The 25969-nt window shown below is 46.5% G+C and overlaps 1 protein-coding gene and 1 pseudogene across 1 annotated transcript in view; one reads left to right on the top strand and one right to left on the bottom strand.

The window, feature by feature from the left end:
• The window catches only part of Gipc2 (GIPC PDZ domain containing family member 2), a 74120-nt gene extending 49639 nt beyond the window's left edge, over nt 1-24481 (bottom strand). The window contains exon 1 of the mRNA XM_052178950.1: nt 24109-24481. Coding sequence (XP_052034910.1) covers nt 24109-24348 — 240 coding nt within the window. The 5' untranslated portion in view covers nt 24349-24481. The remainder of the gene's footprint in view (nt 1-24108) is intronic.
• On the top strand, nt 11427-12056 carry LOC127682558 (60S ribosomal protein L13-like; annotated as a pseudogene).
• Nucleotides 24482-25969: the final 1488 nt, after the last annotated feature.

Raw genomic sequence — 25969 nt, 5'->3', positions numbered from 1 at the left:
TGTGAAAGTGCAGTTGACCAGGGAAAACACTCTGTTACTATAGTCTAGAATAGGAAGGTGCTGTGTTACTACAGTCTAGAACAGGAAGATGCTGTGTTACTACAGTCTAGAGCAGGAAGAAGACAGACTGTTACCACAGTCTAGAGCAGGAAGGAGCACTGTTACTACAGTCTAGAACAGGAAGGCGCTCTGTTACCACAGTCTAGAGCAGGAAGGTGCTCTGTTACTATAGTCTAGAGCAGGAAGGAGCTCTGTTACTACAGTCTAGAGCAGGAAGGGGCTCTGTTACTACAGTCTAGAGCAGGAAGGAGCCTGTTACTACAGTCTAGAACAGGAAGGTGCTCCATTACTACAGTCTAGAGCAGGAAGGAGCTCTGTTACTACAGTCTAGAGCAGGAAGGCACTCTGTTACTGCAGTCTAGAGCAGGAAGACACTTCGTTACTACAGTCTAGAGTAGGAAGGTGCTGTATTACTATAGTCTAGAGCAGGAGGGTGCTCTGTTACTACAGTCTAGAGCAGTAAGGCACTCTGTTACTACACTCTAGAACAGTAAGGTACTCTGTTATTACAGTCTAGAGCAGGAAGGTGCTCTGTTACTACAGTCTAGAGCAGGAAGGAGCTCTGTTGCTACAGTCTACAACAGGAAGGCACTCTGTTACTGCAGTCTAGAACAGGAAGACACTCTGTTACCACAGTCTAGAACAGGAAGGTGCTCCATTACTGCAGTCTAGAGCAGGAAGGTGCTCTGTTACTACAGTCTAGAGCAGGAAGGAGCTCTGTTGCTACAGTCTACAACAGGAAGGCACTCTGTTACTGCAGTCTAGAACAGGAAGATACTCTGTTACCACAGTCTAGAACAGGAAGGTGCTCCATTACTGCAGTCTAAAGCAGGAAGGTGCTCTGTTACTACAGTCTAGAGCAGGAAGGAGCTCTGTTGCTACAGTCTACAACAGGAAGGCACTCTGTTACTGCAGTCTAGAACAGGAAGACACTCTGTTACCACAGTCTAGAACAGGAAGGTGCTCCATTACTGCAGTCTAGAGCAGGAAGGTGCTCTGTTACTATAGTCTAGAGCAGGAAGGTGCTCTGTTACTACAGTCTAGACCAGGAAGGCACTCTGTTACTACAGTCTAGACCAGGAAGGCACTCTGTTACCACAGTCTAGAACAGGAAGACATTCTGTTACTACAGTCTAGAGCAGGAACTCAGACAGCAAGCTGAACACTTGGAGAAGGGTACACTAGAAAAACTATCTGAAAGAGAGGGCAGAAGGACTTGGAAATGGATATTCATTCTGTACCAAGACATTTGGAGATTGTTAGGGAAAAGTCCTTTTGGATTCCCTAGATGAGGCTAAAGAATTTGGGAGAAGGAAGTAGACCACCTCAGGAACTATAATCTTTATTTGGAATCTGGAAACTGTAGGAAATGAACAATGGGTGAGTGGGAAGGCATGGCTAAGCACACAAGTATGGCTTCCCCTACTGCAGACTATGTGGGAGCTTTCTGCTGGGTTGGGGTTGCTCAGTTTTGACTCCCTTCTTGCTCTAGGGATGGGAATCTCTAGGACCAAACATTGGGCTGAAAGATCTCTATGGATGGTAGGTCACAGGTCTAAGTAAAGGTTTCTGTGCTGGGAACTGCTTAAGCTTGCTCCCTGACCCCTGACCCCTGACCCCTGACCCCTGATCCCACCATAGTTTCTTCCCACCCTCTGCTTGCCAGTGTCATATCTATTCAGCCTTCAAGATCTCTAGTACTGGGGCAGGCAGAGTATTTGGAGGAGGAGGGAGGACCAGCAGGGCCAGAAGGGTCCCAAAAGGCTGCCAGGCTACTGCTCCCAAGAATGTGTCACCACACCAGAGCCAGAACGAACAGTACCAGGCCCTGGCTCCAGGCTGGGTACTGACTCCGTGCCTGTGCTACCTGCTTCTATTTTTATGACCACATATGCTCCCTTCCTCCAGACCCATTCAGATCCTGCAGTGTGTAACCCTCCTCACCACTCTGAGAAGGGGAGATGGGGGGGATGAGGGATGGAGGAGAATCCTGCTGCTACTCCACTGCAAATGTACAACAAACCTTTTCACCTCCAAGCTCCTCCTCCTCTGCCCCCAGGTGATTTGGTTATTATCAGGTTAACTTTACCCCAGATTATCCTTGGTCTCACAACTTCTTTTGCTCTCTGCATTATTTTGGTGTGTGATATAACTGTATCTTCTCTTATTTGGGTTTCATTTCTTCTTAAAGAAATCAACTGGCATGGTCCTGTGTGAGTGTGTTGAGGCTAAAATATATATTAAAAAGAAGATTCTGGTGGGATGGCTCAGCAGGAATAGCTCCTACAGTCTGAGCCTGCTGACCTGAGTCTGGTCCCCAGAACCTTGTGAAAAAAAGCCAGATTTAATGGTGGGCACCTAAAACCCAGTTCTCCAATACCAAAGTGAGAGGCAGAACAGGAGCCTCAGCCAGGACCAGAGAGCTTGGAGCGAGTATGTCAGGAAGAGTGGGAGAAAACTTCCTCAAAAAAAAGAGGACAGAGCACCTCCTGATTATTGTACTCTGGCATCCACATGCCATGACACATGTCTGGAAACAGACAGACAGACAGACACAGACACAGACACACACACACACACACCAATTACAACAGTAATAGCAACATTTAATTAAAAATAAAGGAAAAAAAAAAGCCAGGTAGTAGTGGTGAATGCCTGTAATCCCAGCACTCTGGGAGGAAGAAGCAAGCAGATTTCTGAGTTCGAGGTCAGCCTGGTCTACAGAGTGAGCTCCAGGACAGCCAGGGCTACACAGAGAAACACTGTCTCAAAAAAAAAAAATCCAAAAATAAATAAAAATAAATAAATAAATAAATAATAAAGGAAAATCTTAAGAGACAGGTGCTGGGGAGAGACTGTACTTGAATTATTATTCTGTGTCTGACGCTGATGACCATCCCTAGATTCCCCAGTCTGGGCTTCTAGGGCCATAATATGAACCTAATCACCAAGATTCTAGGAGACAGAATGGGTATCGGGAGGGGTGAGAATTAGCTTTGACTGCTGAACATGGATGCATGTTTAGCAGAACATTTAGTAGATTAGCAGAATTAAACGCTAAGAAGAAGCCCACCGTGCATTTTCCATGCTTAGCGATAACACACAGGGAATGCCTTCCCCTGCCTACCTTGCTATCTGACCCTCAACGCCTGTCCTCTCCCTTTGCACCGTGCTGACTCACCACCTGTCAAGAGCCTCGTAAACCTGTGCGGAGCTGCAGTGGCCTGTGACACTTTGAGGCGTTGCAACCACATGCTCCATTCTGTGTGTTATACACCTGTGAGAGCCAGGACTGTGGCTCAGTGCTTGCCTGGATTTCTATTTTCAACATCTAGAGAACCAAGGCAGTCCATAAGATTGATCTGAAAGGGGCTGGAGAGAGGACTCAGAGGTTAAGAGTACTGACTACTCTTCTGAAGGTCCTGAGTTCAAATCCCAGCAACCACATGGTGGCTCACAACCATCCGTAATGGGATCTGATGCCCTCTTCTGGTGTGTGTCTGAAGACAGCTACAGTGCACCTATTTATAATAATAAGTAGGAAAAAAAAAAAGATTGATCTAAAAGCCTAGACCCAGCAGAGATGTTCTCCGGTCTTCCCGGTGTGAACCATCGCCTGCAGTAGCCAGAAGCCAAGCAACAGGGCTAGGGCAGGGGTGGCTGGTACCAACCTCTAATGAAATAGCTGAGATCTGGGAAAGTGCTTGGTTGCTACTTGATCAGGCGACTCTGGCATTTGCAGAAGGTTTGGAAGGGCTCAGAGATGCCACGTGGACTGCCTGGTTTGGTGAAGAATTGGGAAAGATTCCAAATAATTTTCAAGTGTGCTGTTAGATATTCAGACCAATGAGGTGGGAAATATAATTACTTAAGCCTGGGCTCTGTTTCACAAGTGAAGTAAATACTTTTTGTTCTGAGTTCTCCTAGACTGCAGTGACCATTTGATTTGACCAAATCAAAGACCCATTTGTTTTATGCAAAAGCAAGAATCCTTCATTTGAGACATTGGCATCACTAACCAGGGTACTGCCCGTGTTATTTGACCTTTAACATGCATTTCAGCCAGCTCCTGGTGTTTCTGTGTTGCAATAAATAATTTCAAGTGTTCAGAAACATTACTTGGTTGTTCTCTATTTTAAATTTCCATGGGAGGCTGAAGTAATGGCTTGGAAGTTAAGAGCACTGGCTACTCTACCAGAGCCTGGGTTCAATTCTCAGCCTCCACATGCCTCTAACTCCAGTTCCAGGGCACTAGAGGCTTTCTTCTGGCCTTCCAGCACCAGACACATATTATTCTGTTTTTATTAGTTAAGTCCATTTTTTTTTTTACTACCTGTAGGTACAAACACCTGATAAATTCATGTGTCTTCTACTTTTTCCAAACATCTGTATACTAAAAAATATATTTCTCTCTAATATTATGGTCAATTAATATACCATGTTTTAAATTGCATATGTAGATAGATGGTGATTAAAATATTATTACAGAGAGGTAAAAATGTGCCACACGTTTAGTATTAGACAAATTTGAGTATAAAGTTAAGAATCAGCTGGGGAGGCAGACACGGTGGTGCACACCTTTAACCCTAGCACTTCAGAGGCAGAGACAGGTGGACATTTGTGAGTTCAAGGCCAGCCTGGTCTACCTCATGGGATATAGGACAGCTAGAATTACATGTGTAGACCTTTTGTTTAATTTTTAAAAAGAATCATTCTGTACAGAATTGAAGGAAGACATGCAAGAGGAGGACGGCAATTTTGAGACCAGTTTGGGCTACACAGAGATTCACAGGCAAGCCTAACTACACAAGAAGACCTTGTGTGGTTGGGCAGAAAGAGGGGAGGAAACAAACTTTAGATTTGGACAGACACTTGGGATAGAAGACATTGCCCTGCCCTTGAGTATTTCACCTATGCTGTGAGCTCCAGTTACCTCCGCTGTGGATCGAGGTAATTTCTGGAGGTTCTGAAGGAATCCTCGCTTTAGATGAAATAGCACGTTAAGGCTATACACTAGGAGTTCAGCAGTAACTGCGCTCTTCCTGTTTTCTGGTGTGTGCTTCCGGTCTCCCACGTTTATTTACAGACAGGAAAATCGAACTACAAAATGGGAAATACAAAGAATACAGAAAGAGACAGAAGTGACAGGGATGGGGAACATCCTGACAGAAACCAGAACGTGAGCAAGTTTGGGAAGCTGAGTCAGAATTGGCCCCGAGTCAGGAAGGAAACGGTGCTAACACCAAATAACCAGTCACCGCTGTGTGAACGTGACACTTGGATGTGCAAATGATGGTGACAAAGATGCAGAATCACCCCAGCTCCTTAACTCTGACACTGTGTATTCCTCCAAAGCCACCTTAACACTGTAACTTAGGAACCTGTGACTTTTACCAGCTGACATGTGGATCCTGGGTGTCAGCCATCAAGTGAAAACAGTTGGACCTGTCGCTCTATGAGACTTTATCTCCAGGGAGATTTTCATACACATAACAAAGATGTTTTCTCAATGCTTGAGTTCTTAACCCACTCAGCCACTAACAGAGGACAGATACATTTCTGAACCGCGAACAGCCTACCACTAGCAAACTCTGAGGTCCCTTCCCGTTTTTCAGATATCCAGAAAACCTGCAGGGCCTCTCTGGCGTCAGCAAAGTCCCAGTTTTGACTTCCAGCTATATCTTTAACACCCAGCTCAGTCCACCACACCAGAGCTGCAGCTCCTGTGGCTGTGGCCAAGGTTGGTTTTCTTGTATCCTAACTCAGAGAAGCCACCTCTTCTCTTGTCTTTCTCCTCTGTATCTCAGCAAGCATCTAGCCCAAAGCTGTTTGTTAATTAGTTACTTCTTTCTGAATAATAAGTTTCAAGGAACACCTTTGGCTAGCTGGTGGGGAGTATCTCAGGAGACAGGAAAAACAACAGAAGAAACCCTTCCTGGAGACACAAGGAGTTTTAGTAATCATTCAATTTTGGCTCTTTCTTGATGATACAATATCATTTCTCCTAGCACCTGGAAGACACCATGGGGCACAGAAGGCTCACTGTGCCTTCCCTTCCCAGGCCTCTGTCTCTTTCTCTTTCTTAAAACCACTCCTCTCCTGCCATTACCAACCATATAGAAAAGATGTTCAGAATACTTCCAACCAGGTTTATTTTAAACGTATGGGGAAAGTAATAACCACGCAATTATGGTACATTATCTTTACCAGGCATGCATGAAGCCATGACACCTGACACAAAGGTTCAAACCTTAACAGCACACAATTAGTCCCTTGAAACTAATTATTATTACTGAGTTTGCTGGTCATGTAATCCCCCAAATTTAGGAAGGTAGGACAGGGGGTTCAGAAATTGAAACTCCAAAGCTGACTATGGGGATAAAAGTGTTTGGTGACAGACATGTTAGGCCTCTGGATCCACCCAGAGGAAGGAGAGAACCAACCAAGTCCCACGTGCCCACGCCATTGTCCAGCCTCATGTCCACACTGTAGCTGTGCACTCCGCATACAAATAAATAAAAAGGATATTTAAAATGTAAGAAGTTGAAGGTCTTTCTCATTCGCAGATGGAGTTCAGTGCCTTATGGAGAGGTAAACTGAAGTGATAAACTTATAATGGCTGCAGAGACTGCTCCACAGTTAGGAGCACTTACTGCTCTGGCTAAGAACCCAGGCTCAATTCCCAGCATCCATGTGGCAGCTCACAATCATCTGTAACTCCAGTTCTGAGAGATCCAATGTCCTCTTCCAGTTGTCTACATGTGACACACGTAGTCTCAGCACCTACATACATGTGACACACGTACTCACTCTCAGCTCCCGCATACATGTGACACACGTACTCTCAGCACTGCATACATATGACACACATACTCATTCTCAGTACCTGCATACATGTGACACATATACTCAGTCTCAGCACCTGCATACATGTGACACACATACTCACTCTCAGCACCTGCACACATGTGACACACATACTCTAAGCTCCTGCATACATGTGACACACATACTCACTCTCAGCACCTGCATACATGTAGCACACATACTCTCAGCTCCTGCATACATGTAAAACACATACTCAGTCTCAGCACCTCATACACATGACACATGTACTCACTCATAATGATTTTTAAACACTATAAAGATCTGTGTGAGACACATTACCATAAGAACCAAGACTGTGGTTACTCTTGTGGGAGGAAACACACTGAAGGACCTTCTGGGCAATGGTCTATCTCCTTATGCTCCTGGCTTCAAGGCCGTTCCATTATATACAATATTTGCCTCGTGTGCGTTCCTTTGCTTACGTTTCTTCTTTTAGTGGAGGATGAGATGAAGAAATGTTGGTAAATGTTTGATAGCTGCTGGCGCCGGGCATGGGAATAAATTATATTACCCTCTTGCTTTTTAATATAAAGTTTCCATAATAAAAAGCTTAGCATTATAAACTTTTAACTGTAGCCTAATGCTGATCCCTGCCCAAAGTAGGTCTCAAAATCACAGAGGAGAGAGAACAGATCAAGAGTCTGACATGCAGGGGAGAGGCACACAATGCAGTCCACAATGCAGAAGGCAGGCTCTGGGATGCTCTGTGTCCTCCAGATGAAGAACAGGTTAACAGGAAACACCAGAGGGAAAACTTTCAGACAAAGGGGGAGAGGGTGCATGGAGGACCCAGAGAACAGCACGCCTTCAAGCTGCCTCAGAAAGCTCAGCATGGCCAGCTCCGCGTCTGCAGGACTCCTGAGTCTTTCCCTGCCTGCCCACTGCACTGCAGGCAGCGCAGAGCTGAATCCAGGAGCCACAGGCGTGAGGGGGTCCTGCGCCACCACACTGGACCCTGAGCACACAGAGACTCTGAGAAACTGGTTTGTGACTCACAGTGTGGGGCATAGAAAACCATGTAATCCTCCAGCAAAAGAGGGAAGAGACTGCTTAAAAAAAAAGAAAAAAAAGAAAAGAAAAAAGAAAAGAAAAAAGAAAAGAAAAGAAAAGAAAAGAAAAGAAAAGAAAAGAAAAGAAAAGAAAAGTAGCTTAGGCAATAGTGGCTCACGCCTTTAATCCCAGCTCTTGGGAAGCAGAGGCAGGAGGATTTCTGAGTTTGAGGCCACCCTGGTCTACAGAGTGAGATCCAGGTCAGCCAGAGCTACACAGAGAAACTCTGTCTTGAAAACAAAACAAAACAAAAAGGTATGCGTGTGTGCATCTGTGTGTGCATGTGCGAGTGTGTGTGTGTGTGTGTGTGTGTGTGTGTGCGCGCGTGTGTGTGTGTGTGTGTGTGTGTGTGTGTGTGTGTGCAGGTCAGAGGGCAGCATCAGGAGTCAGTCCTCACCTACTTTGCTTGAGTTGGGCTCTCTCCTTTCACCCACTGACGTGTTCACTGGGACAACAGGCTCTAATGCTCCCAGGGAGTCTCCTGTCTCTATCTTTCTGCACACACACTGAAATCATAGGCATGCTGTCTATCCAGCTTTATGTGAGTTCTGGAATCTGCACTTGGGGCCCCTCACTGAGACACCGCTGCTTTACCTGCTGAGCCATGTCCCAGCCCTACAAAGGAGCTTATTAGCCGCTTGGTCTAGGGTAGTTCATCCCAGCCACCCAGACAGTCTGGCCCAGGTTATCTGAGTGTCCCACTCTTGTACAGCATGCCTACTGCAGACTCCAGATAGCTGGAGTGCGCAGGACTGAGGGCGTGCCATGTAATCAGCTCCTCAGGCTGGTCTGCTCAGCCCAACACTGTGCACTGTCTCTGTGCTTCTTGGTCTCCCTTTCTTACTCCTGTGTGTGTGTGTGTGTGTGTGTGTGTGTGTGTATGGATATGAATGTATATCTGTATGTGTGCATGAATATGAGCACATATGTGTATGTGCACAGATATGAGTGTGTGTGTGTGTGTGCACAGATATGAGCATGTACCCTAGCAGGAACATGGAAGGGAGAGGACATCTTGCAGCAGGCAGTTCTGTCCTTCCAGTATTAGGGCTCCAGGTATGGAGCCCGGGGTCCCATGCTTGGCCACAAGCGCCTTTACCCATGGAGCCGTCCTACTGGCCCTCCCTTTTTCTTCTCAAAATGGGTCATTTTTCTTGAAGCTTTCACATGATAATGTTTGGGGTGGGGTGGGGGAATATATATGTATATTGTTCATAGGGGAATATTAAGCACACAAAGTGACTGTTAACACATTCATAAGTTCACACACAAGAGAGCGCAAATCCAGAAAATACCAGTAAACCAAACCTTATTTATAGAGAAAACAGAGCAAATACATAGTTGATTAGGTTCTACCTGTAGAGCAAGAGTCAAGCATTTCTGCACTTTCTAAAAACTGAGTCTCCCAGCCTGGAGAGTAAAGCAGCCCCCTCCTCCCTCAACACACACAATCTATAGTACAGCTGCCCCCATACACCCTAAGGCCCCTCCCCACACAAACACTCAGGCCCCCCCACACACCCTAAAGGCCCCCCAAACACACACACACTAAAGCCCTTCTCACACACACCTTATAGTAAGCCCCCATCCACACCCTATAGCCTCTCCCCACACATACCCTATAGTAAACCCCACACACCCCCTATAGCCCCTTCCCATACACCCTAAAGCCCCTCCCCACATAACATATAGCCCCTCCCCACACCCTATAGCCCCTCCCCACATAACCTATAGCCCCTTCCCACATACCCTATAGCCCCTCCCCCATGCCCTATAGCCCCCTCCCCACACACCCTATAGCCCCTCCCCACCACCCTAAAGATTTCCACCCCTGTCTACACTCTCAGTTTGTCCCACTGTACCCATCACGAACATTCATTTAGCACAGGTCTATGGAGCACCTGACCATCTGGTGACTTAGGAAGCAAGCCCAGCTTAGCTGGGACAAAATCGAGGAGTGTCACTGAATTAGCGCAGGGTGCTGAGGCTATGAGGCACAGTGTGTGCTTGTCACTGTTGGGACACGAGGCCCAGAGGGAAAGTTCCTTGGAGGAACTGCAGTTTTAAGACTGGACTGTGAGTTTAAAACAAATAATTGAAACAAAAACCATCATTAAAAAAGGCACAGTGGCTCTCTCCTCCAGCAGAGCAAGATACCCAAAGGAAAAAAGGCCAAGGGGAAGACGGTGGCCCCGGCCCCTGCTGTCGTGAAGAATCAGAAGGCCAAGGAGGTGGTCAATCCTTTGTTTGAGAACAGGCCCAAGAACTTCAGCGTTGGACAGGACATCCAGCCCAAAAGAGACCTAACACGCTTGGTCAAATGGCCCCGCTACATCCGGCTGCAGCGACCAGAGCCATCCTCTACAAGCGGTTCAAAGTCCCTCCTGCCAGGAACCAGTTCACCCAGGTCCGGACAGACAAACAGCGACCCAGCGGCTTGAGCTTGCCCACAAATGCAGGCCAGAGACAAAGCAGGAGAAGCAGCAAAGGCTCCTGGCCCGTGCTGAGAAGAAAGCCGCTGGCAAAGGGGACGTCCCAACTGAGAGACCGCCTGTCCTCCGAGCAGGAGTCAGCACAGTCACCGCCTCGGTGGAGAGCAAGAAGGCTCAGCTGGTGGTGACTGCCCATGGTGTAGACCCCATTGAGCTGGTGGTTTTCCTGCCTGCCCTGTGTCGAAAGATGAGGGGGGGGGGGCGCGCTACTGCATCGTCAAGGGAAAGGCCAGGCTGGGGCGCCTGCTCCACAGGAAGACACGCACCACTGTTGCCTTCACACAGGTTAACTCGGAAGTCAAGGGCGCTCTGGCTAAGCTGATAGCTTAGCTGTTAGTTAAGCTGTTAGCACCAATTACAATATTCAGCTGTTAGCTGAGCCGCTACTGGGGAGGCAGCATCCTGGGTCCTAAGTCTGTGGCTCGCACTGCCAAGCTGGAAAGGCAGAGGCTAAAGAACTCATCACCAAACTGGGTTAAACGTTGACTGCTAAGTTTTCTGTACATAAATACAATTACAACTTTAAAAAAAGACACAGTAGAATGAAATGCTTAAAAACTATAAAATGTGGGGCTGGCGATGTGACTCAGCTGGTGAATTGGCCAACAAGCACAAAAACCTGGGTTCGCACCCCATAACCTGGGCTCGGTGACACACCTATAACCTCAGCCCTCGGGAGGTGGAGTCATGGTGATCAGAAACTCAAGAGCTTCCTAATCCACATAGAGCCAACCCAGGACACAGGAAACCCTAACGGAAAGATCTGAGGTGTAAAGAGAAGATTCTCAAAAGATGTGATGGGCACAGGAGCCAAGGAGGAAGACTCAGGAGACAGCAAAAAGATGAGAAACCTCTTGGCTGGCGGAGGGCATTTAGAAGTAACTAGGAACCTTGACGATTGAAAATATCATGGAATCTATTGTGTAGGAGGCAGTCATGGCGCCCATCCGGAATGGCGTGATCCTGAAGCCCCACTTCCACAAGGACTGGCAGCAGCCAGTGGACACTCGGTTTAACCAGCTGGCACGCAAGATCCGCAGACGTCAAGGCCCGGCAGGCGGCAGGCGAAAGCGCACCGCATTGCCCTTCATCCTTGGTCCCATCAGTCCCTTCGTGAAGTGCCCTACAGTTAGATAACACACCAAAGTCCGGGCTGACAGGGCCCTCAGCCTGGAAGACCTGAGGGTGGCTGGTACCCACAATGCCTCGCACCATCAGCATCTCGGTGGACCCAAGGAGGTGAAATAAATCCACTGAATCACTGTAGGCCAACACGCAGCTCCTGAAGGAGGACCGACCGCTCCAAGCTGACACTTTTCCCCAGGAAGCCTTCTGCTCCAAAGACAGGAGACAGTTCTTAAATTGGCCACCCGGATAACACGATCTGTGATACCCATCCGGAATGTGTACAAAAAGGAAAAGGCCAGAGTCATCACAGAAGAAGAGAAGGACTTTAAGGCTTTTGCCAGCCTCCGCGTGGCCGGTTCCTGTGCTGGCTCTTTGGCATGGGGGGAGGGGGGAAGGGCGAAAGAAGCTGCAGGGCAGGATGTTGAAGAGAAAAAGTAATGCGCGTGTGCTTGGAGAGTTGCCATAAATTTTCCATAAAGAAGAAAAGAAAAGAAAAAGAAAAAAGAAAGGAAATATCACAGAATTGGACTAGTAGGGCAGAGGAGGTGTAGTGAGGGAGCTTCTGTAGCACACACACCAACAGCCCAAAGTTCAGTCGTCCGTGTAATAAATGAGAACACCGCTGAGACTGCATTCCCAGGGGAGCGTGGGGGTCTTGATGAGGAGCTAAAACGACGGGCTTGCAGGTCTGGAGAGACAGCTGGGACAGTAAAGCATTTGCCTTGCAAGCATGAAGAACTGACTTCCTTCCCATAAGCCCATGTGGGGGAGGGCGTACTGCAGAGACAGCTCAATGGTCAAGAACAGTTGCCGCTCTTGAAGAGGCCTCTGGTTGCTGGCACCTGCTTTAGGCAGCTCACAGCCACCTGGAACTCCAGCTCCACAGGTTCTAACACCTTCTTCTGGGCTCCACAGGCATCTGCATGCACGCAGTACATATACAGACAAGCAGGTATACACGTGTACACGTAAGTAAAATAAATACTCATGGAGATGTGCACTTGTAAACTCCAGTGCAAAAGCAGGTCAGTCAGGTGGGTCCTGGGCCTCAATCACCACCCAGCCTACTTGACTCCATGTTAGTAAGAGACCCTATCTCAAAAAACAGAAGTGTGCAGACCCTGAGAACCACTAAGGTTGACCTCTCACCCCCATATGCACGCATACACACATATGTACCATTGGATGACAGTATCTCATGTGTAGAGCACAGGCTTAACATGCACAAAGTCTCAATCCCCAGCCCTTCTTACACACACACACACACACACACACACACACACACACGAGTGTAAGATGGTATTTGGCTAAATGAGAATCTGAGAATGAATGGCTGTTGGAAGCTGAGGGTCATTTTTCTTCAATAATGTCCTGGTTTCTTCAACCAGTAGCTAATGTAGCTACTGGTAAGTCTCCCAGGCTCTAGTAATAGGTCCGCACGCGTGCTCTATGCAAGCAACCCTAGCTAAACTCACTGGGTCAAAACAAAGCAGGACATGAAGGTAGAGAGGGGCTTGCTGGGAAGGGACAAGACAGGGTAAGAAGAGAGGAATCTGATCAAAATACTCAATGGGCTTAAAGCCTGTCGGAGAATAAAAACTTAAATCAGAAGCAACTGGAAATGAAGGAGAAAAAGAGAGAGTGGGGGAGGGAGGGAGGAAGGAAGGAAGGAAGGAAGGAAGGAAGGAAGGAAGGAAGGAAGGAAGGATCTACGTTTAGTGAGCAGTGATCTGGGGCAAGGCCATCAAAGCACAGGTTCACCCGTACATGCTCAGGACATGGGGCCCATCCTACAACCATGCACCTTAGAAAAGTTGTTGATTGACAATATTGTCCAGTCTTTCAGGGGTCTAACCTGACCTCCTCACGCTATTTCTGCACAGGAGCAGGTTGCCTAGGTAACCTCAAATACTAGCCTACCCCAAGGCATCAGCTGGTTCCCTCGCACTCTGCTGGGCTTACTTCACTGTCCTCAGAAATCAGCAGTAACAATGATTCCAAAGACTCAGTCCCCCGTCCCATCCTTGGGGTACTCTGTGGTTGGGGTGTGGGAGCTCACTACAGGCCTGTGAATCCCAGGTCCCCCAGTCCTCCTGGAGTTCCCGTGTATGAGCCAGGTGACAATAGTTTCACCTGTCAGTCATCTGTGTCTCTGGGAAACGGTAAAGACAGAAGAACATTTTATGTTCTCCAGAACTGCCGCCAAAGTGTATAGTACTGACTTCCACAGGAGCTTGGCGCCCGTACCAAGGAGTCAGGAAGGGAAAATGCTTCTGAGAAGCCTCATAAGGCAGCTCCCCCTATGCTGTGACTCACTGGGAAGTGGCTTTGCTTGCAAACAGCTGCAAATGTCACCATTTATAAGGTGGGTATGCTAATTAGCTTGACTGCAGTAATTGTATATATTAAATACATTAAATTGTATATATTAATATTATATATAATACTGTTTCACATCTTAAGCATATATAAATTATTGCTATGTTAAAGGAAGCTTTGCAAGTGAATTTGAATCCCCATTTGGGCTTTGCTGTGTATGCCTGTAAGACTACCACTGGGGAGTAGAGGCAGGCAGAGCTTGGAAGCTGGGTAGCCAGTTGACCAAAAAAGCAAGCTTCCAGTCAGTGAGACACCTGTCTCAAGACAAGAGATAGAAAGCAATAAAAGAAAACACCCAACATCTCCCTCTACCCCCGCACATGCACAGGAAGGTGTGTGTGCACCGGCAAGCTTATGTGCTTCTCTCTCTCTCTCTCTCACACACATACACACATACACACACACACACACACACACACACACACACACGCACACACGCGTGCGTGCACACATACATGCACGCATGCACACACACACACAGGCATAAAGCTGAATTAGATTGAAAATAAAGAGAAAACATTAAGATATGATGTTCCTCATTTTCCTTACTGAGAGCAGTCACTTCTCCTCCATACAATATAAAAAGTTAATATCTACATTAAGCTAAAGGTTTAATGCCAATGATGCAGAATTATAAATACTAAATTTGTGGGGATTCTTTTACTCAGCAAATACATTTTTAATAATAAATATAAACCCACGGGGCTGGGGATATAGTTCAGTTGGTAGAATGGACTTACTCAGCATGCACAAAACCCTGGATTCGGTACCCAGTCCCCAGCATAACATAGGCTGGGCGTGGTGGGGCGTCCTGTATCACCAGCCCTCAGGAGACTGAGGAAAAAGGACTTCTGCGAGTTCGAGGATAGCGTAGGCTGCACAGCACCTGACTCAAAAAAACCCATGAAGCAAAATAAAGTTTCCAAGGATGTTCTAGGCCAGGCCCAGCTTTCAGGCTGTTGGTGTTGTGCCTGTAAGCAAGAGAAACAAAAGTTGTAGCCCTCGGGAGATTTTGCTCTATCAGGGGCGCAGGACAGAAAGTAACATCGTATGGCTGGGACAGTAGAAGGCAGCAGAGGGACATTAAGCGAGGCAGCGGTTAGGGTGCTATACATTCTGAGGGGATGAGACGTCAGCCTTGCCAAGAAGACATTGGCCATGGAAACAGCTTGCAGCCAGAAGACTCCTGTCCAAGCCTGACTGCCACACGAGATGAGACGCCATAAAGGGTTGGGAGCACAGATGAAACGCTGACTACGTCCATTAGAAACAGCAGCCCTGATGGAGTTTCTCTATAAAGGAGGTGAGCGTGGTACGCTGAAGATATGGGACCAAGGGGAGGGGTATGGCTCAATGAATAAAAGTCACCGAGACCTGATGACCTGGTGACCTGATGACCTGAGCCCCGTCTCTGGAAGCCAGTTAATCAGAAGTTGGATGCAGTGGTGCGTATCTGTAGCCCAGCACTCGCACGGTGAGATGAGAACTGAGGCAGGGCAATCGGCTGGACGCCTGCAGTACTTGGTGCAGTGATGGAAACACCAGAGACCCTTCTTCAACAGAGATGAAGCTGGGAACAGGCTCTAGAGATGGGAACAAATGCCCTGAAAAGAGCACTGGTTGTTTTCCCTTTAAAATAAATAATTAAATATTTTGAAATTGAGAGCTTCAGTTTTGTTTGTTTGTTTTTGTTTTCCAAGACAGGGTTTCTCTGTGGGTCCTGGCTGTCCTGGAACTCACTCTGTACACCAGGCTGGCCTTGAACTCAGAGATCCACCTGCCTCTGCCCTCTGAGTGCTGGGATTAAAGGCACGTACCACCGCTGCCTGGCTGAGAGTTTGAAAATTTAAAATCACATTTTTAAATGTATTTTTGGCTAGGCATGATGACACAGCACATGGCCCTAGCTACTCAAAAGGCCGGATTGTCTAAAGCCAAGAGTTAAGAGGCAAGTCTGTACAGCAGAGAGACCTCCATTTCAAACGCTTGTGAGATATGTCAAGAGAGAAGGAACCACCAAACGGTTCGCCCACTCATCCGATAAGCTGTTCAGTACCTAACGAAACAAACTGATAAAGATTGTATATCTCTAATCCAGAATATTCTGAAATCTGAAACTCTTTAAGCATCAGTATGGCATAAGCAGAAAATACCACACCTGACCTCATGGGACGGAAGGCAGACAGAATCTGGGCATGCACTCAGAGTGGTTTATAAAATTACATTCTGATTTTGTACAAAATGGATACAAAGCATAAAATTCATTTTGCTATGCACATAAAGTATACATAAAACAGAAATTAATTTTCTGTTTAGATTTAGGTTCCATCCCAGGGCTTTTCATTGTGTGTATGCAAATATTCCAAAGTATTTATTTAGAAGCCTGAAACACCCTGGCCACAAGCATTTCTGGTGAGGAAAATCACTAGCCAGTCTAACCAAGATCATCGAAATAACTTCTGAATCCTGTAAAGAAACTTAGTCTGAGTTTCAGGTTTCTGGATAGACCAGCTTCTAGCCATATTCAAACGGACGGTCTGCTCCTGCAGCCTTTCACCACAGTAAGGATTTATAAACATATCAAGCCACCAGCTCCTTGCTGAACAGTTATAGTAGTTAAATATTCAAAACGCCTCTTCAACAAAATGTATAACGTGCCTAAACCACGAACTACAGGCACAATGACTCAACTCTCTTATATAATCTGAATATTTTTTCCAGTACCTTAGGGGTCCGCCGAGTGGTTAAGGAGCTTATCCAAGGGTGAAGGCCTGAGTTCAGAGACCAGCACACATGTAAAACCCTGAGTCTGGCTCTGCATGCCCGTGAGCCCAGTGCTGTGGGGCAAAGACAGGCAGAGTCTGAGAGTCCCCCTCGCTGCAGCGGGGAAGGTCAGATTAGGTGAGAGACTCTGTCTCAAAGCAGTAAGGCAGAGAGAAGAGGAAGGCACCCCACATTCTGCTCTGCCCTCTGAATTCAAGTCTTATGTGCATATACATACATGCTTATGTGTATGAGCCAAACATATGCACCATATACACATACACATGACACACACACACACACACACACACACGTACACCCCCACACGAATACCACATACACACACTATCCACTTCCACACATACAACAAATAAAAAAATGAAAAAAAAAAAAAAAAAAACGCTAGTCGGTTTTCTAAAGAAAGGTCTTTCATTTGTGTGATGAATTATATGTCCTTCATTTATGTGATGAATTAGCCAGACTCCCTCTCCTCTCTTCTCTCTCCTCTCTCCTCTATCTCTGTCTCTCTTTCTGTCTCTGTTTCTCTGTGTATGTGTCTCTGTTTCTCTGTTTCTCTCTGTTTCTCTCTCTCTCTGTCTCTTTCTCTTTCTCTGCCTCTGTCTTTCTCTGTCTCTGTCTTTCTCTGTCTCTCTGTGTCTCTCTGTCTCTCTCTCTCTCTCTCTCTCTCTCTACTGAATTGTTCAGTTAGTTATTTGGGGGAAAAGCATCCAACAGAGGTTTTTTGCATAATTGCCATCTGTTTCCATGCACGATAGTCTGTACCCAGCCAACATCAGTAGCAAATCTGAAACAATTCGCAGGCTTCATTTGTTCCCTCCTCCAGGGACCACGAAACAGCTGGAACCCAGAGCAGTCACTGCCCAGAAGCATTGTCTGTTTTATGTATGTTCGCTGTGCATTGTGCTGGGGTTTGTAGAGATATTTTCACTCCAATATTTCAAGTGCTTTGACCATATTTGTTCCTCATACAGCCCCCACCCTGTAAGGTCCCTTCCTGTTCCCAGTCTTGTTCCTAATATATGTTATTATTGATGTACACACATCCTATATAATCTAGGATATGTGATACATATGAGAATATATATGATATAAATGAGAAAATGTGCAGTTTGTCTGAGTCTGGCTTCCTTCAATTAATATGATTAACTATAGTTACATCCATTTTCCTTCAAAGAACACAACTGCATTCTTTATAGTTGAATACAACTCCACTGAGTGTATCTGTGTATTATATATATGTGTGTATGTATATATGTACATGTATGTGTGTGCACATATGTGTGTGTATATACATACATATATGTGTGTGCATATATAAAATGGTCTATATTCTTCCATCAGTTGACAGACACCTAAGGTGACCATAGCTCAGCTCTGAACAGTGCATCAATAAACATGGCTATGTCTGTGACATGCTAATTGAAGTTCTTTGAGTGATTGCCGAGAAGCTTTACAGTTTACTCTATGGCATTTTCTCTTTGGGCCATTTATAGTAACTTCATAGTAGCTGCACTACCTTACATTCCCTTGACAGTATGCAGGGAGCCCTGCTGTGCACTGTTACGTTTGGTTCTGTCTATTATTGTAGTTGCTGTTGCTGCGTGTGTGTGTGTGTCTGTGTGTGTGTGAGATGAGGTATGTCCAGGAATACCAGATGGCACATGTGCAGGTCAGAGGACAATTTGGGGAAGTCGGTTCTCTCCTTCTCCCTTGACACGGTTCCAGGTCACTAGGTTTGTAAGGCAAGGGCTTTACCACTGGGCCACACTGCCAGCCCTGCCATTTGTTCTATTTAATGAGAGCGATTCTGAATCTGGTAAAGGGATCTCCTTGTAGTTCTGACTTGCATTTTTCTAATGACTAATACAAGACATTTTGGGAACAAAAGCAATACATATTTTTGTGTTTGAATTGAAAAGCTTCTGGCTAAAAGGTTTTACTTGGTACAGCCAGGGCTACATAAAAAAAAACCCTGTCTTCAAAAGTAAAGCAAAACAATAATAAAAGGGAAGGTTTTTTTTTTTTTTTTGGTTTTTTTTTTTTTTTTTTTTTGGTTTTTTTGGATTTGGTTTTTTCGAGACAGGGTTTCTCTGTGTGGCCCTGGCTGTCCTGGAACTCACTCTGTAGGCCAGGCTGGCCTCGAACTCAAAAATCTGCCTGCCGCTGCCTCCCAGAGTGCTGGGATTAAAGGTGTGTGCCACCACCGCCCGGGCTTCTTTTTTTTATTCGATCCCTTCTTTATTTACATTTCAGGAGCACTGGCCACTCTTGCAGAGGACTCAGGATCAGTTCTGAGCAGCCCTATGGCGGCTCACAAGCATTAGTAGTAACTACAGCTCCAGGAGACCTAATGTTTCTCCTGACTTCCAAGGGCACTGCATGCATGTACGGCATACACATACATTTAGGTTCACACCTATACACACCAAAATTCAGTAAACATTTTTAAAGTTTTCCTGACACGGTGTGGTGGCACAGATATTTAATCCCAGTACTCAGGAGGCATAGGCAGGCAAAAGTCTGTGAGTTCAAGGTTAGCCTCCTCAAGGTTAGTTCCAGACCAGCCAGGGCTGCGTAACCAGGGCCAGTCTCAAAAGAACAGTCTTTCTGAATTCGTATTTAGAATTTGAGTGCAATTACTAAGAACCTCCTAGCGTCTGTGCGACCAATTAGAACCAAGAAACCCAAATTAAGTCTTGGCTCCCACGAGCCTACGGATTCTGGAAAAGCAGCTTAACTTCTCAGAGGCACACTTGGTCCAACTACAAACTGCAACAGAACCCAGTGAGCAGAGTGACCACACCCTACCCTGCACGCCTAGCACAGCTGGGGACACAGGGTCCCTGGAAGTTTGCCTGCACCTGCCTCACCTGACCTCAGACTTCTTCTCAAAAGAGTGAAGCTCTTGGTACAATGATATTTCCATCCCTGCAGTCAGTTCTGTAGAGTCAGGAGGCTTCCGCGTTCCCTGTCTACTCTTTTTAGGGAGGAGATTTTTTTTCTTTCTTTTATAAATGTGTGTGTGTGTGTGTGTGTGTGTGTGTGTGCATCTCAAAACACAAGTGTATATCACCATATCCCTCGCCAGAGAGAGAGAGAGCAGGAGAGGGAACAGAACCCCTAGGGTGAGCTTTTTGTTGTGTCTGTCTGTACTTTTTTTTCTTAACAGGGTCTTGCCATGTATGTGGCCCACGCTGGCTTCAGACTTGCTCTCTAGCCTGGCCTGGCCTCAAACTCTTGATCCTTGTGCCTCAGCTTCAGAGTGCTAAGGTTACAGGTACGTGGCACCTTCCTTAGCTTCTTAAAATGCAGCTGAAGGTTTCTGGCTTTGTTTGTCACTTCCTTAGTACATGGTAAAGAGGGTGTGGCAGTTACAGAAGAGCTGTATGTGTCTTCGATTTCATTAAACAACTTCAGTTTCAGTGTCAGCCCCTGGGATGTTTACTGTCTCCAACGATGAGCAGCGGTATTATCAATTTCACACGTGTGTATAATGTAATCTGGTCAAACCCTCCCCCATGCCCTTTATCCTCCTCTAGCCTCTGCCAAGCCCCAGCTTTTGCCAAAATTCCTCCTCCCACTTCCATATGGGGGGTTTTGTGTTTAGCTAGGGTTGCAGTGTGGTCTACACCACTCAAGACATCTCTCTCTCTCTCTCTCTCTCTCTCTCTCTCTCTCTCTCCCAGCAGCCCTCAGCAGTCAGTAACTTCCCTGGGAGGAGCAGGTGACCAGTACTCTGGCCTGCATGTACTTATTATACTCATTTGTTGTTGTTGGTGTTGTTGTTGTTTCCGCTTTTGGGAGAGAGGGTGGCGATGTGTCACAGTACAAGTATAGAGGTCAGAGAACAAGTCCCATGAGTCTGTTTTCCTTCCATCAAGTAGGTTCTGAGGATAGAACCCAGCTTTGGCAGCAAGAGCCTTTATCCACTGAGCTATCTCACCTACTTCTAACGTTTTAAAATCCATCTGGAAAACTAATGTTGATTGTACACACAAACACGCCAACATACATATTGTTGCTATAAAAAATCTGCTTATGGACTTTGCACATCAAAACACCTATGCTCATTAATATCTTGGGATTTTATCTTGCAAGTCAACGCACCGGAAACTGAAAACACTTAACATAGCTACCAAGCTATCGTTAAAGGACTGGAAAAACTAGTTAGGAATATTGCTTTGTAGAATTTGGAGGGGGGGGGGGAATGGGCTTACTTGTAGGCTCTGCCATTTACTATGTGTCATAAATGTAAATTTTAATCTCCTGTGGTAACTGTTGTCTGTGAGGTTTACTGCCTTTGTCTGCTAACCCAGGCCCAGGCCTAAAACCTTCTAGCCTCTGTACAATCTTATCTAGGCCTAGAATATTTCCAGCCTCTGAGACTGCTGAATAAGATTACTCTTTCTTGTTTGGTTGGTTTTTTGTTTTTTGTTTTTCTGAACTCTGGCTGATTTAACTCAGCTGTCTGACTCAAAACTTCTCTCCAAGCTGACTGATTTAAATTAGCCTCTTTCAGCTTCTGACTAAATTGCTCTGCTTGGCCTCATACTAACTTTGGCAACACGTTCTAATCTTCTGGCTTCCAATCATTCTCTGGCTCATTCTGTCTTTGCCTGTGTCTAGGTTGTTCTCTCTGCAACCTGTCTCTGTACAACTGTCCCAACAAAACTCCTTCCTCTTCCTCTGCACTCCTTCTCTTAACTAGCTTCCATTTCCTCCCTCTTCTCAAGAGAGTTGGGCATACCCTATTCTGTCAAATCTTTCTCTGATTGGTCATTTTGTCTGCCACTCAACTAGACATCACTTTAAACACGGTTGCTTCCTTCTACAAACTAGCTTTACCTTCATTGTTTGGGATTAAAGGTGTGTGCTAAGAGCATGTCTGTACCAGCTAGAGGGATTAAAGGCATGTGCTAAGGCTGAGCCACACCATAACCAGAAATAGGTTTCTTTTTCACAGTAAATGACACAATCTTTGGGTTCACAGTGTGATCGAATATCCTGCAACAATGTATGACTTAGAATCTGAACTTCAAAGCCCTGGTTGCCTCTTTGTGAAGCAAGAACACAATGATACTTCTTAGAGACTAAGTAGATTGACTAAAATCACGTATCTTTAGCTCAGAATCATGTATACACACGTGATGAGGAAAACTCCTCCTGAGGAACACTCAGTCTGGGGTCCTTGGTTACAGGAGAGCATTTAAAGCTCCCCAGAATTCTGCTAACAATCGGACTAGCTCGGAAGCCAGACGACTCAGCCTGAATAGCAGCCTCACTTTTTTCTCCCAAGCTGCCTGACCTCGGTCAAGGCCCGACCTCTTGCACGTCACCCACTTGTTTAACTGGCCTGTATCCGTGGTATTAATTACAGTTTTCAGAGCACTGACCGTATCCAGTGTAACCTGTTAGGTTTACATACAGACTCCTCCCATCTGAAGGACAGCCTTGTTGGGAGACATCCTTATCTCCACCGATAGGTAGTTCATGCTGACAAAAGCCGACCTTGGCCAAGGCTACCCAGCTACTGCAAGTCAGTAGAACCTGGCTCCACAGTCAACCACATGGTTAACCATCACCTACCTCACCTGGAAAAGGTGAAGGGCAAATATTACTTTGAAAGTCCTTTTTCAATTGAACATTCCTATACAAACACGATATTATGGCGATCCTATGCTAAAATAAAGAACCCACAAAAAGACTTTGTGATTTGTCCCTTAGAGCTTGGGAACCCTAAAAGAACAAAGACTAGCACTTTAAAAACTCCTTTCTTGGGGTTGGAGAGATGGACCAATAGTTAGGAGCACTGACTGATCTTCCAGACAGCTGTGGTTTGATTCCCAGCACCCATGGCTGCTGACAACCCTCTGTAACTCCAGTTCTAGGGAATCAGACTGAACAGACACCTGCGAACAGAACACCCACACACATAAAACATTTTTAAATCTCAAAAAAATTATAAAAAAATAACTATTTTCTTATTGAAACCTCGCCTTGACCTCAATTTCATTTAAACAGACCTAACAAACAACTAATTTAAAAAGAGAAATAACAAAACACGGCACAAGTAATTACAGAACAGATGTATGTAGGCCACGCTCTGACAACCAGAAGTTGCCCTCTACGATTCCGAAAGCCCACAGCCCGCTGAGCACCTAAAGAGACGGGGTATGTGCGCATGCGCACACGCATACTTCATGTGCCCCGGCAACAACACAAACACGCGCGCGCGCGCGCGCGCACGCGCGCACACACACACACAAAAATGAACAAAATGTTTTTCATGTGTGCAGCTGCTTGTAGAGGCCAGGGGACAGTCCTAAGCATTGCTTCTTAGACCCTATTCGTTTTCTTCTTCTTCTTTTTTTAAGTTTTCTCACAATCCTGAAACATACTAAGTAGACTAGGCTGCTTCAAGCCCATCCCTAGGCACTGGGGTTATCATCGTGTGGTTTTAATTTTTTGTTTGTTTTTTTTTTTTCAGACGAGGTCAGGAATTTGAGCTCTAGGGTCTTCTGCTTTTGCTAAAGCTCTAAAAGTTTATTTCACACCTGCATTTGCAGGTAGCTCTCTTGAGTAAGCACAAAGCGTCCACCAAAAATCCCCATAAACTAATGCACCTAAAATAGGACCTATGGCAACTCCGGTTTCAGGCATCAAATCATCAATCTACTTACGTTTCTTGGTCTCTTTTTAAAGATACCTAGGGAAAAAGAAGCTAAGATCTTCCGTGAAAACTGTGTGCGCTAGTCGGACAGTTTGCTGTGATTTTCTGAGTTACTTCCCTTGGAAGTAACTTACCCATGTTTTACATTTCTTATATATTACCACCAAAGCGATTCTTCCTGGAGCTGGACCAGCGTCCAGTCCAGTGGTGAGAAAAGCTTCGCACTGCACCCGCCAGGCGGTCTTCCCCTTTACTCTGGCGTGTCCAGGGAGGCCTTTCCCCCTCCTCTTTAACTCTCGTTAGACTCCCAATGCAGCTCTCTGACAGAAAGCCTAAGAGTAAAGTCCAAGTCCCGTGGAAGGCGTTCATTTGTCCCAGGAGATCCGAGTCCCGGAAGGTGCTGGCGCACATCCTATCCTGCAGACTAGCCCTGAGCACGTCTACAGCAGACTCCTTAACAAAAGAAAGCCTAGTGGCCTTGCCAGTGACCCACAAGCCGGATCTGAGCGAATACTTTCATCCGGACTGGCCTTTCCACCACCAAACTCTCTTCCCCTGAGGCGCTGGGGACCGACCCCGCCCTGCAGGCTACTTGAAGCTCGGGAATTGCAGCGCAGGCAGCTTGGGTGGCGGACAGGCTGCGTCCCCTGCGCTTACCTCGGACGGCGCGATCTCAAACACGCCGGCGATCTTGGCATAGAGCTCGCTGATGCTGGAGAAGTCCTCCACTCGGCCCGTGGCGCTGCCGTGCGCCAGCTGTGCGTGGAACACCAGCCTGCGTGCCGGAGCTGGGGGTCCGGGGACACCCTGGCTGCCACTGGACCTCTCGCCCTCCACCAGCCTGGCGGTCTCCTTGGTCTTGGCCGCCTTCTTCTTCCCACGCAGCCCTAGGGGCATCTTGCCGGTCCGAGGGCGTGGACCACCTGTGCTGCGGCGTCTGCTCCCTGGCCTCGGACAGCGGACTTTGTGCTTGGGGGCCCGGCTCCGCGCAGGTGACAGCGGCTGCTGGGCCAATGGTAGCAGCGCTTCCGCCTAGCGGCGCGGGCTTCAGGTCCCCTCCCCGTGAAGGACAGGGCACCTGAGCTGAGCAGCTACCTACTCAGGCAGAAGGAAAGCTGTGCCCAACGAGCCAACTCCCTTTTAGACTCAGGCCTCCTCTCAGTGGAAAGGAATTGATTTCTAGGAAGGGTCGGGGTATGCTAACAAAGGGTCTTTGCTTGCCTATTGGCCTTGCTTTGCCTTCCAGAATCTGGGCGCTTAACTGGGCGTGGTGGTTCCGGTCAGTGATTGCAGCACTGTTAAGGCTGGGGCAGGATGATTGCAATGGTTGGAGGCTAGCGTGGCCTACAGAGTGAGCCCCTCTCAAACACACACCCACGACCAAAAGCCCCTCAAGTTATAATACGGGCAGGAAAACGAAAAGACAGAAAGAGGGCATTATTATGATAAATAGAGTAGGCTAGACTTGAAAAATGTTGCCTGTTTTTCTTCTTGTGTGTAGCATGTGGTGGGGAACATGCAAACAGAGAAGGAACTATGAGAGAGGCTCAGGGTTAGGGAATACATGTGACATGGGTTAGGGAATACATGTGACATGAAAGTAGGTGGGGGAAGGGGGTCCGGAGAGAGCAGTGGGGGAGGAGACATAGAAACAGACCACAACGAACCTGTATGTGTGAAAACGCCATAGGAAACCTCATGACCTGGTGTGCTACCCTAAAAAGTTGTAGTAGACACAGCATTCGGCCACATCTGGGTAACCGCAGCCAGAGACTCTCTCTATAGGAGCTTATGCAGAAGCCATCCTTCCGGCCCTCTCTGCAGAGGAGTCAGAGACCCTGCCTGAGAGTGTCAAGTCAAATACCTCAGCCATTCCGCAGCACCTCTCTGTAACCTGTTCCCCTTGGAAGGCCTACTTTCTCCCCTAGGTTTTTAACATTCCCAAGTCCATTGTTCCACATCCAAGAGAAACTCCTATTCTTCAGAGAGCTGAAGCCATTCACTGAGATGTGCATGCCCTCAAATCCCCAAGCCTCATCAGGAATTTTATCCACCTCACTTCTCTAAGTCTGAAGCAATCCTTCATCTGACCCCATCTGATTTCTCCACTCAAGGCTCTCTATAAGAAAAAAATGGTGTGTGTGTGTGTGTGTGTGTGTGTGTGCGCGCGCGTGTATGTGTGTAGTGTATAGGTATGTGTGTGGTGTATATATGTATATGTATGTGCATGTGTGTAGTGTATATATGCATGTATGTGTATATGTGTATATGTGTGTATATGTATGTGCATGTGTGTAGTGTGTATATGTATGTGCATATGTGTAGTGTATATATGCATGTATGTATGTGTATGTGTTGCATGTGTGTAGTATATATATGCATGTATATGTGTATATGTGTGTATATGTATGTGCATGTGTGTAGTGTATATATGCATGTGTGTATGTGTATATGTGTGTATATGTATGTGCATGTGTGTAGTATATATATGCATGTATGTACGTGTATGTGTGTGCAT

This window comes from Apodemus sylvaticus, chromosome 4 (genome assembly GCF_947179515.1).
Source record: "Apodemus sylvaticus chromosome 4, mApoSyl1.1, whole genome shotgun sequence".
In the NCBI taxonomy this organism is placed as follows: Eukaryota; Metazoa; Chordata; class Mammalia; order Rodentia; family Muridae; genus Apodemus; species Apodemus sylvaticus.
The sequence above is the reverse complement of the archived record's forward strand: the minus strand, read 5'-3'. Positions and strand labels throughout refer to the sequence as shown.